The sequence below is a fragment of the Lissotriton vulgaris genome, chromosome 2_1 (genome assembly GCF_964263255.1).
Source record: "Lissotriton vulgaris chromosome 2_1, aLisVul1.2, whole genome shotgun sequence".
In the NCBI taxonomy this organism is placed as follows: Eukaryota; Metazoa; Chordata; class Amphibia; order Caudata; family Salamandridae; genus Lissotriton; species Lissotriton vulgaris.
This window is the reverse complement of record NC_141687.1, coordinates 159,490,313-159,503,568: the sequence shown is the minus strand read 5'-3', so window position 1 is coordinate 159,503,568 and position 13,256 is coordinate 159,490,313. Positions and strand designations below refer to the sequence as shown.

At 41.7% G+C, this 13,256-nt stretch overlaps 1 protein-coding gene across 1 annotated transcript in view; it reads left to right on the top strand.

Annotated features, from left to right (window-relative positions):
- Nucleotides 1-525: 525 nt before the first annotated feature.
- Nucleotides 526-13,256, top strand: part of LOC147729745 (myeloperoxidase-like) — a 177,159-nt gene continuing 164,428 nt past the window's right edge. The window contains exon 1 of the mRNA XM_086958486.1: nt 526-701. Within this exon, the coding sequence (XP_086814612.1) occupies nt 572-701 (130 nt within the window). The 5' untranslated portion in view covers nt 526-571. The remainder of the gene's footprint in view (nt 702-13,256) is intronic.

Sequence of the window (13,256 nt, the reverse complement as noted above, 5' to 3'; positions counted from 1 at the left end):
AGGATCACTGGAGGATTGTTGAAGGACTCTCAGTGATATTAACCTGAAACTGGTTAAGAATGTGTAAACTCTTCGTACAACAGAAATTGAGATTGTCAACACTAGTCTGGAAAACGTTATTTTTAGAAAAAAACGTTGTCTTTCTGTTTTGCCTGCAAGAACCTCCTATCAAAGCTCACAATTTGAAAATCTTTCCTAATGGGGAGCTACAGCTTGCAAGGAACACATTGTTCTAGAGAAGTTAGTTTAATAAAATAAGAGAAAGGGGTACACTCAGATTCAGATCTAGCAGTGAAAAGAGTAACTGCACTACAAAGCTCACTTCTTTGATAACCATAAAAGTGAATCTGAACTTTACGACCTGTAGGTCCAGTCGTCGACAGCGAGGTTTGCACTGATGCAGTGCTGCTCATGATCTATGTGTAGATCAAAGTCTTCATTTGCAGCAATGACAATTGACACATTTAACTAAAACTTAAAGACACCAGAAATTGACCAGACCTAAATTATATTTTTCCTTCCCAGTTTAAAGAACAAATTGAATCAGGAGAGCCTCTCGCCCTCGGACATCATGGCTTTCTTCAAGCAGACGGTGGCAGGCAACAGGACCGACATCCGGGCAGCAGATTATTTGGAGACCACCTTCCAGTTATTAAAGGAGAGGGTGGAGAGCTCCAACCAGATGCCCTTCAATATCACAGGTAAGAGACTGGTGAATAGCCCTGGGAGATGGCTGTTCACTAACTAGCAAAGTTTTGCTCAGTCCAACCAACCAGAGAGGGCCCAATACATCCACTGGCAGACTGTTTAGTATAACCACTAAGATACTGTTTAGCATTACTTATCAGATATTATTTAATATAGCTGGCAAGAGGCTGTCTATTGCAACCAGTGAGAGACTTATCAGAGGGTATCCAACCGCAGGAGGTCAGACACAACCACTGATAGTCTGTTCATTCTAACCCACTACTGACAGACTGCTTAGTACAACCAGTAGGAGATTGTTAAGTATTGCCAATTCATCATCATCATAAAATCTTTATTCGATTGTAAATACAATCATAAAAGAACATAAAAACATAAATGCATTCATATATCCGCATAAAAATAATTAAACATTTGGATACATTAATATACAGATGAAAAATGCAGCTTTAGAGCCTTAATCCCATTAATCGAGCCTGGAACACCTAGATCTTACAGCAGCACGCAAAAAACTGAAACCATGGCAAGAACATATACATTGGGAAGTAGTTGTAAATAAAATAGTGTCGGTGGGATTGGGCAAAGTCCATAGCTTTCAGAATTGCTAAAAGAAAACGCTTCCTAGAAATATTAAAATATTTACACAACAATACAAAATGCAGGGTATCCTGTGGAGACACATTGTCACAGCCACATGACCCTAATGTGCCTGGGTTGACACAACCACTCGAAGAGGCCAACAGGTAGCGTAACAAATGAAACCTAAATCGAGACACCACAAAGAATAGATCCATTTGCTTTTTCTTCTCCACAGGGCACAACAAATGATGATTATAAAACATGTTCGCCCTCCCTAGGCTAGTTAAAGAAGCCTTTAAATGGGGGAGTGGCTACAGTAGCCTCCAAGATGGCCGCAACTCCAAGTCGTGCACAGACACTGGACGACTTGGAGCTGGCAGGGTTGGCTGGGGTGGCTGCAGGCCGTCTGCGGGACGACCTGCATTGACAGCAACCTAGGAAGAGGAGTGGAGTGGGCGCTGCAAGTGAGTACCACAGATCAACTCACCAGGTGGGCAGCCCCCTTCCTCATTACCAATATGTGTGGGGCCTCGTCTGCCGCCCCCACCCACGGGCTTCACATGCGGGCCGCAGCTCTGTTTCTCGATCCTGCTCTGATCCAGGGCAGCCCTACCGCGAGTGATATTGGGCAGCACCACAAAGATACTGCAACAGCACACACAGCACATTCCTAGCAATGGGCCCAACAGAACCAAAACAGCGTAAACTCCCGTTTGACCAGACGGAGCATCCAAAAGTAATGGGGTAAACTTGGACCCTGATGATAGTGCGGGCACACCGACGGAAATGGCCCTGATGGCCGACACCGCAGCCATCATTTTGGAACTCAGGTCCGGTTTCCATTCTATGGATGGCAAATTTGACAATATAGAGAGACGCGTGGATAGGCTGGGGGGGCGCCTGGATCATCAGGGAACGCGACTACATGAGGCAGCGGGGCGAAACACCACCCTGGAAGACACCTCAGCTACGGTTCAGAACCGCTTGGAGAAGGCGGAGCAGATACTCGGGAAGGTTGCTATAAAAAAATAAGAATTTAGAGGCCCAATCGAGGCATAATAATATTCGCATTTCTGGCATATTAATATTCGCACTAACATGCGCCAGCCAGACACTTTCCTCGAACAACTGCTTGTGGACCTATTCGACCAGGCCAGCTTCTCCTTGGCCTACTCAGTGTAGCGGACGCATCCCTCTCTTGGCCCAAGACCTCCAGCCGGCATCACACCTCGATATCCAAACAATTCCGTATCATACGTGACATGCAACATCAGCTAGGTGTTGCATCTGATCAGCAAACCTTAGACTTGGTTGGGATCACAGATGGCAACCCGCGGCTACATTTTTAGAATCAAAGGTAGAGAGTTAGGACTGTAGGACGGCCGTCCGTGTCCCTAACAATATATTGATAACCAAAAGGAGACGGCCAGGAGCAATTGCTGTCTGACGTGTGTAGTGTGTTGGCACCTCAAAGGTTTGTTAATAAAACCCTCACACACCAACCTGGTTGGTGTCATGCTTCATCATCGGGTCCCAGCCAGGTAGCCAAATGCTACCTGGCTGTGCTGTGACACCTAGTTACAGTGGTGCGGGTTTTTGAGGTAATGTGATGTGTGATTAAGTGAGTGAGATTACCATTAAAAATACCTCCAGATCCCTCTTAGTGACACAGTTTAATGCGTTAGCTGATCGAGAAACTGCCTACATGGGAAACACGCTGAGGCTAGTAGATACAGGGAGGATGAGAGACCGGGCCGTACATTAGCTAGGATGTTGCGACCCAATCGCGCAACGGAATATATGACTGAGATATTAATAGATTCCGGCACACGAGTACCCGGCACATAGGGGGTAAAGGCCACATTTTAAAATTACTATAAATCCTTATACTCATCCTGGACCCTCACTGCCCCACCAGAGCTCCTCAGTTACTTAGAAAACATAGCAATGGTATGGCTAACAGATAACCATCAGCAGTACCTTAGCGAACCCCTCACTCTGGACGAAGTCAAAGAGGCTATAGAGGCCTTTGATGGCTCAAAGGCTCCTGGCTCCTGGCCTTGACGGACTGACTGGTGCCTTTTACAAAGCCTTTAAGGATCAACTGGCACCACACCTTTTAGAATGTACAACAAGGCGCTAACTATTGTCTCATTACTACCCACTTTACGGGAAACTGTACTTACTTTACTATTGAACCGGGCAAAGATCCCACTGTCTGTACATCATACTGTCCTCTTTCGCTTCTCTACCTGGACAATAAAATATTGGCTCTTGGGACTCGACTAGTCTTTCTTATGGAACAACTGATATCACCTATGCAATCCGGGTTTGTTCCTCATAGGTCAACCTCATTCAAGCTTCGTACAATATTTGCGGTCCTCCACAACAGGATATCACCGACAGTCTCTGCAGCCGTAGCCCTTCTAGATGCCAAAAAGGCATTTGATTCTCTTGAATGGCCCTTCTTGATGGCAGTCCTGAGGAAACTCGGGATCCCCCCTCTTTTCATCTCTTTGATTCAGCTACTGTACTCTGAGTCAGTGGCTTTGTGTGAGTTAATCGTTCCCTCTCTGAATTTTTCCCCATCGCCAGAGGCAGTAGGCAGGGCTGCCCTCTTTTCCCCTTACTTTTCATTATCCCCTAGTCTGCCACATGCAGGTGTGCCACCCCCACCATGGCCTCCAATTGAAGGGGGGCCCCTTCTGCTCACATTATACACGAAAGATATCCTCCTCTTTATCAGACACCCAGCCTACAATCTCTCTCCCTTGGTAGAGGAGATAATGCGCTTTGGTAAACTCTGGGGCTACGCATAAACTGGGACAAATCTGAGCTCTTCCCCTCATGGAAGCTGCACAGCCCATCCAGACTGGTTACCCCTTAAATGGACAGAGGACCACACAAGATATTTCGGTATCCAACTGGGGAGAGATAAGCACCAACTACTACAACTGAACTATGGACCAGCGATCGTGCACCTGGAGATTGAGTTCGAATGATTGATCAAACTACCACTTTCCATAGCCAGCCAGGTAGAGATTATTAAAATGATCGTTCTCCCCCAGTTTTTGTACCTTTTTCTTAAGCCTCCAATACCACTTCAAAACTCTTTTTTTCATACCTTACGGGCATCTTATTCAATTAGTCTGGGCGGGTCGCTGCTCGCGAGTGAGATGGGACTCCCTTACATTGCCAAACGAGCGGGGAGGGCTGGGGGTACCTGATCTACAGCTGTACTACTTAGCACCCCAACGCCAATATACACACAGCTGGTTTCACCTAGACACAATGAGGAGGTGTATTATCCCTGGAAATTAGCTTTATTAAACAATGAGGAGGTGTATTATCCCTGGAAATTAGCTTTATTAAAGCATTGTCTTGGAGGGATTGCGCTTAAAGAATTTAAAAGTGTGTTGTTGAACAGTTTTTAATGGTGAGTATACATATATACGAAATACGCTCTGGTCGTCGCACGTAGTCAGGTCGTGCCTTTCAATGTAATAGCAGGTGTTGAGGGTAGAATCATTTATCCTCTAGGCTGAGCGCAAAATCAACTGCGAAACATTGAGGTTTCTTATCCAAGTTCCATAAGTTTTAATTCCGTACCTTTCTTTCATTCACCTCTTTAGCGTAGCGGTCTAGCTTCTGGTTAATGTCTTCCAATGTTTTGTCAAGATCAGGGATTTTGTTCATTTGTGCCTTTAAGGTGTTGATTTCTTCTTCAATCTCTAGTAGTGCCTTTGAAAGTTCCTCGACAATCAACAGGATCAAGTCCAGGGAACATTTATTCAGTATTTGATACCAAATTTCTTGCTGTTTTTGCAAAGCATTGGCTTGAGAGCTATCCTGAGTCCCCGGGGTATTCTTTGATTTTTGTGGTAATGAATGAGTGTGGTTGCGTGCAACCTTTGGTTGATTTCTTTTTTGCTCATATATTCGAATTGTCGCAGTAGTTGGACTGTGGTAGTTTTTTGTGGCGTGATTCGTCTGGTCTCCTGTATAAGACCGTAGATTTCTTGGGCAGCCTCTGCGGTGTAACCAAGGGTTTCAGCTTTGTTTGTGGTTAAAAGAGCAATATCGTCTAGTTGTATGACCCGAAATGCATTGGGTGAATTGAAATTGATATGTAATCATCACTATTGCGACATAAGAATGTAATTATGGACGTAAGGAACTTCTTTTGATACACGATGTCTTAATTCACATTTGAAAAATTCATAAGGTGAACATTAAAACTTATGGAACTTGGATAAGAAACCTCAATGTTTCGCAGTTGATTTTGCGCTCAGCCTAGAGGATAGATGATTCTACCCTCAACACTTGCTATCACCTAGACACACACATACCCTATTTGAGACCAGAATTAGGCCAGCTGCAAGATATCCCACACTTGGCAGTTCTACCCAAAGGTATTTCTCTTGACACCACTGACATTCTGACAATATCTACCACATATTGGGCATGGCGTAAATTACATCGCAAGCTAGGGAATGGCACCCTTTACTCCCTGGCGCTGCCCCCTCAAGAATAACCCATGGCTCCCTTTAATACGTGAACCACTTGTACAGCGTATATTATGACACTACAACATCCACTCTATAGGCAACTTGTTCCCTAACTGCCTCATCCTACAGATTACAGAGGATCTCAAATTCCAAAATATGCTGTACATGCATCGCTTCATATTCCAATGTGTATGCGCGACACTACGTTCCATTATTCCGGGCTACCCTCTTCCTCTGGAAGACTTTCCTCCCCTATCTTTGATTATATCGAATCCAGATGGTGTAGTATAATGTTATTGTTTGGAATGACGCACGTGTGTGCACGCGCGTCATCCACAAACAATGTGCGTTTTGTTGTGTTTTAAATGTGAGTATGTCGCGTGTTGTGGTTCGCGTGCGATGTCTGTGTAGATCGGTGTCTCGTGTGTGTGTTGTGCTTTGAATGTGTGTGGATCGCATATATGGCTGAATTGGCGGTTTACAGTTACTTTTAACGTATGGCTAGCTGGAGTTAACTTGCTGAAATAAACTCCTCTTACTTCATTACGGATTCTGCTTATTTCTTCTCTTGGAGTTCTTGGGATTGCTTTTGTAACACTGGCGACGATCGGAAACACGTTCCCATGTGTATCAAACAAGGATTTTCGAAGGATTTATTGAATTTTGTGCACAATTCGTTTCCATTGGTCGTTCTCATCCGTGATTTTTATTTTGGCTGTTCCTATTGGATGTCACTTTGTCTTCCTCATTGGATAACACAGGAACAGATTTCTAACGGTCCTTTCCATTGGATTTTGATCGGCAGCATTGCAGTTGTGAGGAAATTAATTTCACTTGACCTGACCAAGGATTGTAAATAATTCGAAAACGTCTACAGTGAGAATATTTACTAGAAGATAACACAAATAATCTTCATTGCCAAGATATAATGAACAGTAAGTGACTTCTGTGATTCGCACACACAATTGCGAGTCACAAAATTTTAAGGCAAATTGTAAAATAATTTATTTACTTTAACTGCTTAAATTGTTTTGTTTATAGACTCTCTATAAAACTATGACGGGGATTCAACCTCCTCCATCATTTTTAACCATTAAAGGCGATCCTCCAATTGAGTGGGATATTTGGGAACCAATGTTTTTAGCATATGTTGAAGTCTTAGAAGAAGAAGATTGTGGACCAGAAAGGAAATTAGCTTTATTAAAGCATTGTCTTGGAGGGATTGCGCTTAAAGAATTTAAAAGTTTACCTCCTTTAAATGATATTTCAAATTTGAATGTATATTAGATTGCAGCTAAACAACTTTCTATTAGATATGGAAAAAAAATTAATATGGTCATGGAGAGATTTAAATTCTATTCAAGAAAGCAACAAACAGATGAGTCAATTGATAACTATGTTTCTGCATTGAGGGCATTAGCGGTTACATGTGACTTTGAACATATTAACTATGATCAAGTACTAAGAGATCAAATTCTCATGTGTACTAACAACAAAAAAATACAACAAAGGTTATGGACAACTTCTGATATGACTTTGAATGCTGCAATTGAGATTGCCAAGTCAATAGAACACTATGAGAAGTTTGTAGATGAAATTCGATCACAAAATAATAATAAACCAGATGTGTTAATTCTTAATAAAGAGAACGACAAATCCAAGGACTCAGAAAGATATAGGAAAGCTATTAATTCAAGGAATGATAACCAATATAGAGGTGAAAATAGAAATAGATGGAGAAAACCTGATCAGAGAATGAATACTTGGCAAAGATCAGATCAAAGGATGAATACATGGCAAAGACCAGAGTCAAGAGTCTACAATATGTATTGTTTTAGATGTGGTAGTGGTTACCATCTAGGGAATTCAAAGTCATGCCCAGCTGTAGATAAAACATGTTCAAGATGTGAAAAAAAGGGGCACTTTTCAAAAGTTTGCAGATCTGCACCTAGGAAAGTCAGTTTAGTACAAGACCAAGAGCATGAAAGTTCAAGTGATTGTGAATTTAATGTCAATACTATAATGTGCATAACTAAAGAACCTAAAGTAAAAAAAATTTCCCTCATGTGATATCATCATTGATGGAATACCTACTAAAGTATTTGTTGACTCTTGCTCATGGTATATTATTCTACCTGATACCTTATTTAAATCTAATTGGCCTAATGTTAATCTAACACAACCAGATATTACACCAAGTGGATATACAGGTCATAGACTGCAACTTATTGGTTATTTCATTGCTGAACTTAAATTTAAGAGTCGTTCTACACATGGAAAAGTGTATATTACAAGATCTGGTGATTCATTGTTAGGTTGGCCACACCAAGAACCACTTGGAATGAAACTTGATCCTAATGCTGATCCTCCTGTTTATTCCATTGATTCTGAGCCAAGTAACTCTGTACCAAGTAAAAAGGAAGAAGATATTTTGATCTCTGAAATTAAAGAAAAATTCCCTAAATTATTCTGCAAAGATTTAGGAAGATATAAAGGATTTGAACATCGGATAAAAGTACCTGCGAATGCTTTGCCTGTCCGTCATAAAGTCAGGAATGTTCCTCTTTCTTATAGAGAAAAATTAAAAGAAATTCTCAATGATATGTGTGAGAAGAAAATAATAGAACCCATCGAATCATCCCCTTGGGTTTCTCCCATTGTGATTTCAATCAAATCGGGGGGAGATCTTCGTGTATGCATAGATTTACGCAGTTTGAACAATGCTATTTGTGTGGATTCACATCCTTTACCTAATCTGCATGAAATGGTTTCAACTTTGGACAATGCTAAAGTATTCTCTTGTTTAGACTTAGCAAGTGCGTATCATCAGGTGGTTCTACATGAAGACTCAAGAGACTTGACTGTTTTTATTACACCTGAAGGTTTATACAGATTTTGCAGGATGCCTTTTGGGCTGGCGAGCGCAGCTGTAGTATTTCAAAGGTTGATGAAAGAGACTTTAGTTGGTTTAACTGGGGCAATTGCATTTCAAGATGACATTTTAGTTTTTGGGAAAGTTGGGGTTGAACATGATAAACATTTATTTAAAGTGTTAAATGCTCTATCAGATAAAGGTCTAACACTTCGTGCTTCCAAATGCAAATTCAGGAGAGAGGAAGTGGAATACCTAGGACATTGCATTAGTGGAAATGGGATTAGACCTAAAACTTCGCATTTGGAAAACATTAGCAAAGCACCTATTCCCCAAAACAAAGAACAGTTGGTTGCTTTTTTGGGACTTGTGGAATTTTATGCTAAATTTATTCAAAACTATGCAAGTGTTATTGAACCTTTTATGATACTTTTGAAGAAAAATGCCAAATTTGAGTGGACAGATTCTATGACGACAACTTTCAATACTGTAAAGTCAATGATTATTAGAGCACCTTGTCTCAAAACCTTTGTGATTAGGAAGAAATGTATTGTGACAGTTGACGCAAGCAATTGTGGTTTGGGTGCTGTGTTGATTCAAGAGGAATGGGGTAAAGAATGGATCGTAGCATATGCCTCAAGGACGTTGAGGGAGTCGGAGCGACATTACTCTGTAATTGAAAGAGAACTTTTAGCATGTGTTTCGGGAGCGGAACATTTTCGACCTTTTTTGTGGGGAACAAAATTTGTCATTAAATCAGATCACAAACCTTTGGTGCACATATTGTCACCGGGTGGAGGACGTACACTTTCGTCTAGATTAGCAAGACTCTCTTCTAGGGTACAAAATTTTCAATATTCTTTAGAATACATTCCTGGGAAATCCAATGTTCATGCTGATTGTATGTCAAGACTTCCATTGGCGTGCAGAGAATCTGATGTGGTTGATAAAGATGAATGTGAAGTTGCACATGTTTTCTGTGATGTCAATTTAGTGTTTGGAGAAATTTTAGTAGTACAAGAAGAGACATGGAATGAAGAAATGAACAAGGATTTAGAACTTAAAGAGGTGAAAGAATATGTATTGAAGGGTTGGCCTGAAGGGAGGAATTTTACCGGAGGCTTGATGAGCTATCATAAAATCAAAGATGAATTAGCTATAGAAAATGGCATTTTACTAAGAGGGGATACATTTATTCCATCTTTTGGTCTTAGGAAAAAGTTTTGGGATTTAGCTCATGTAGGGCATTTTGGTATATCAATCACTAGGAGGCGATTAAAAAACAATTTTTGGTGGCCTGGTATTGATTACTTTGTAGAACAACAGGTGAAATTATGTGAATTGTGTGCTAAGAGTGATAAAACAGCTAAGGTGTTACCTAGTGTACCGCAACCTGTTGAATTGCCTGCATCACCTTGGAACAAACTTGGTATTGACATTATCGGACCGTTTAGTGTCTTGCCACAACAGCATTCTTTTGGCATAGTGCTGATAGATTACTTTTCAAAATGGCCAGAAATAAAGATGATCAGGGAAGTTACCAGTGATGCTATTATACAGTTTATGGATTGCTTTTGTAACAGATGGCTCACACCTGACATCCAAAATGTATTGCACATGCTTAGCACTGAAGCCTGGCACCAATGGTAGGTCAGGCAATTATGTGAAAGGGAATTGGGCATATTAATAACAGATAAAATATGGTCCTATTGTAGCACCCAAACCCAGAAAATATCCCCTAACCATAAACACACACTATTACATTTTAAATGTCTACTTTGGGCATATGTCACGCCTCTTGATATTGCTTAATACGACACAGCTAGACCAAACCACTGCCCCAAATGCTGGGTCCTTGAGGCTGACTTCATACCCCTCACATGGACATGCCCTGCCATCTCTGCTTATTGGGCTGCTATATATTCACACACTGTAGCAATCCTGGGACTTACTCTCCAACCTGACGCAGTGGTCACAGTCCTCGGATATACTGCTGACGTACCCAAGTCCTCACGCAGGCTCGCCTCCATGACCCTCCTACTTGCTAATGTGAAATTGCGATACATTGGAGTGACACAACACACCCCTGATCCACCACCTGGCTCAAACAAATGTCCAATTGCGACAGTTTAAGCAGGGACAATGCATCCCTTCAACTACAGACTGCGCGACCCATTGATATATGGTAGCCATTACGTGATTACCTCCGGACTTTATACCACCCAAACTAGTTCGCAACACAGCTCTCACTCGCCACTGGGAATCTCCCCAATACCAGACTATACCACATAGCCCAAACCCCACCTTTTTAGCATACTGCTGCCTACAACTCTGAATTAACATTACGAAGACAAAACCTCCCTTGTTGTACATCTACTCACGGTTGTTTTTCATGAGCTGGTATGTTTTTCATGAGCTGTTTATATTTTATATCTTTTTATTATATGACTGTTTTGCTAGTTGCTTTTATGAAATGAGTTGTTGAACTAAAACTTAAAATCATTCTTTCACATCTACTCACTGTGTTCTATAAGTATGTGTTGGAAGAAGATAGAATATGTTCGACTCAAGCATTGATAAACTATGTCTAATACTCATTGGCACATGTATTTGCTTTTATATACGCTAGCCTGGGGATTTTATACATATGGTCAAGTGATAAACAAGCCAACAAAATCGACCTGTGAATCTGTAAACCTTCCCCAGTCCATAACCCAACAAAGCAGAGGCCTAGGAGCCATAAAATCACCAAATTTTCTGAGACCCAGCTCCTCCTGCACTGAGAACACAGGGTGCTGTGCGGTACCCGCAAAATCCAACTCAAATCTGCTGTTTGAATCCTATCCACCCGCCTGTGGAGCCAAACTTCACTTCCATATAACACCTTGGAGATACACCTAGACTGATAAAGTTTAATTAAGGTAGCCGGTGGCCACGAACCCTGCCTCTGGGCAAAGCTGGTAACCGCACCTGTGTACATGGTCAAATTACAGATCTAGCCCTCAACCAGGGGGTTACAGCTCAACTTAGTATCAAATAATATCCCCAGGTAAGGAAAAGCTGGGACCTTAGCTAGAATACGATTCCTAACCCTGAAAGTTTTAGAGCGTGTGGCCCAAGGTCCAGTTACCAAAACATATAACTTGGCAAAATTAAGGGCCAGGTCCAAGCAATCCATATAGGTGGTGAACCTGTCCAACAAGGACTGTAAACCCACCGCCGTGCGAGCCATAAGCGCTGCATCGTTGCCAATTAGATAATGTTGAGTGAAGCTACCAAGGTACAGTCTATTTCAACCAATGAGAGACAGTTCAGAGATTGACCAACTAGAGGAGGCTCCACACAACCACTGAGAGAATGTTCAGAGTGTCCCGAACCAGAGGAGACCGAGTACTACCAGCGATAGACTGTACTGCGTATCAAAGAGATACAACAATTGGCAGCCTGTTTAGTGGAACCAGTAAGAGAACAGAATATGTTGACTATAAATATGAATGTAGGGAAGCTGGAAGTAATTCCTAATACAAGCTAACAGGCAGTCCCTGGTAGATCATGTAATGCTGATTAAGCAATGAGCAAGCAGCAATTCCGCAACACCAGTAGGAGATGCATGTATGTGAGTAGTCGGGCACAGTTGGTCTGTTTAGCACTTCTACTAATGCGTTGCGCCGTCCGAAGAGCCTACTCTTATAGCCAATTCTTTGGTCCTATTACTTTAGGATGTGCATGGCATAGGAGCATGAGATCTAGCAAACCCATATGGACAATTAAAATATGTAGGTAAAGAACTGCTCGGTATACTCAGAAAGAAACTGTATTCATAATATTTCATTCCATCAACAGCACTCACACCCATCATTTCGTTATTAGCTTTATTTTCTTTGGTCACTATGTATATGAGTGCTACATGTCACATACCACATGTTATGGAATGGCACAATATGATTTACTTGTTCTGTGGTATGCAAAGCATCTTTATCATAACATGAGATACTTCAACACCGGCAACATGTTTTCCTGGTTTTATTCTGGAATCATCTTAAACTCCACAGGTTCGCATTTGTAAACTTTTATTTAGCTGCTCTTCCTCTAGAAATGAACCCTCTGGGAAATAAAAAATCAAAAGCATTGTAATGCTGAGTTCTATAATGAAGACTTCCCTAACAAAAACAAATATGTTCACATCAAAAGAAGTGATTGGGTACAAGCAGTGGCCGTTTTGGAATGGGTTAGAAGACTTGCCATTCACTGCAGCCACTGTCTTGTTGTAATGTAGACTCTGCCTCACTCCAACCTGTGCCAGCAATCATGGGCAGAGAGAGACCCAAGTCCTTTAAATGCGACCCAAGCCTATGGCCAACAGAACATGACTCCTGAAAGACAAATTCCCTCAAGTCTCCTCTCTAATCGTGTAGGACGGGGTGGTACAGGAGGCTTTGTTGGTGGGTGGAAGACAATGTCTCTGAAAAAGACTATGCTTTTCAAGAAGAGAGCTCGGTCAGTCTGGCACACACAGCCTCAATAGTCTGGTTTGGTGCACTTGAGGCACAACAACGCCAGTAAGGGCATATATTGAGTTGACAAACCACCAT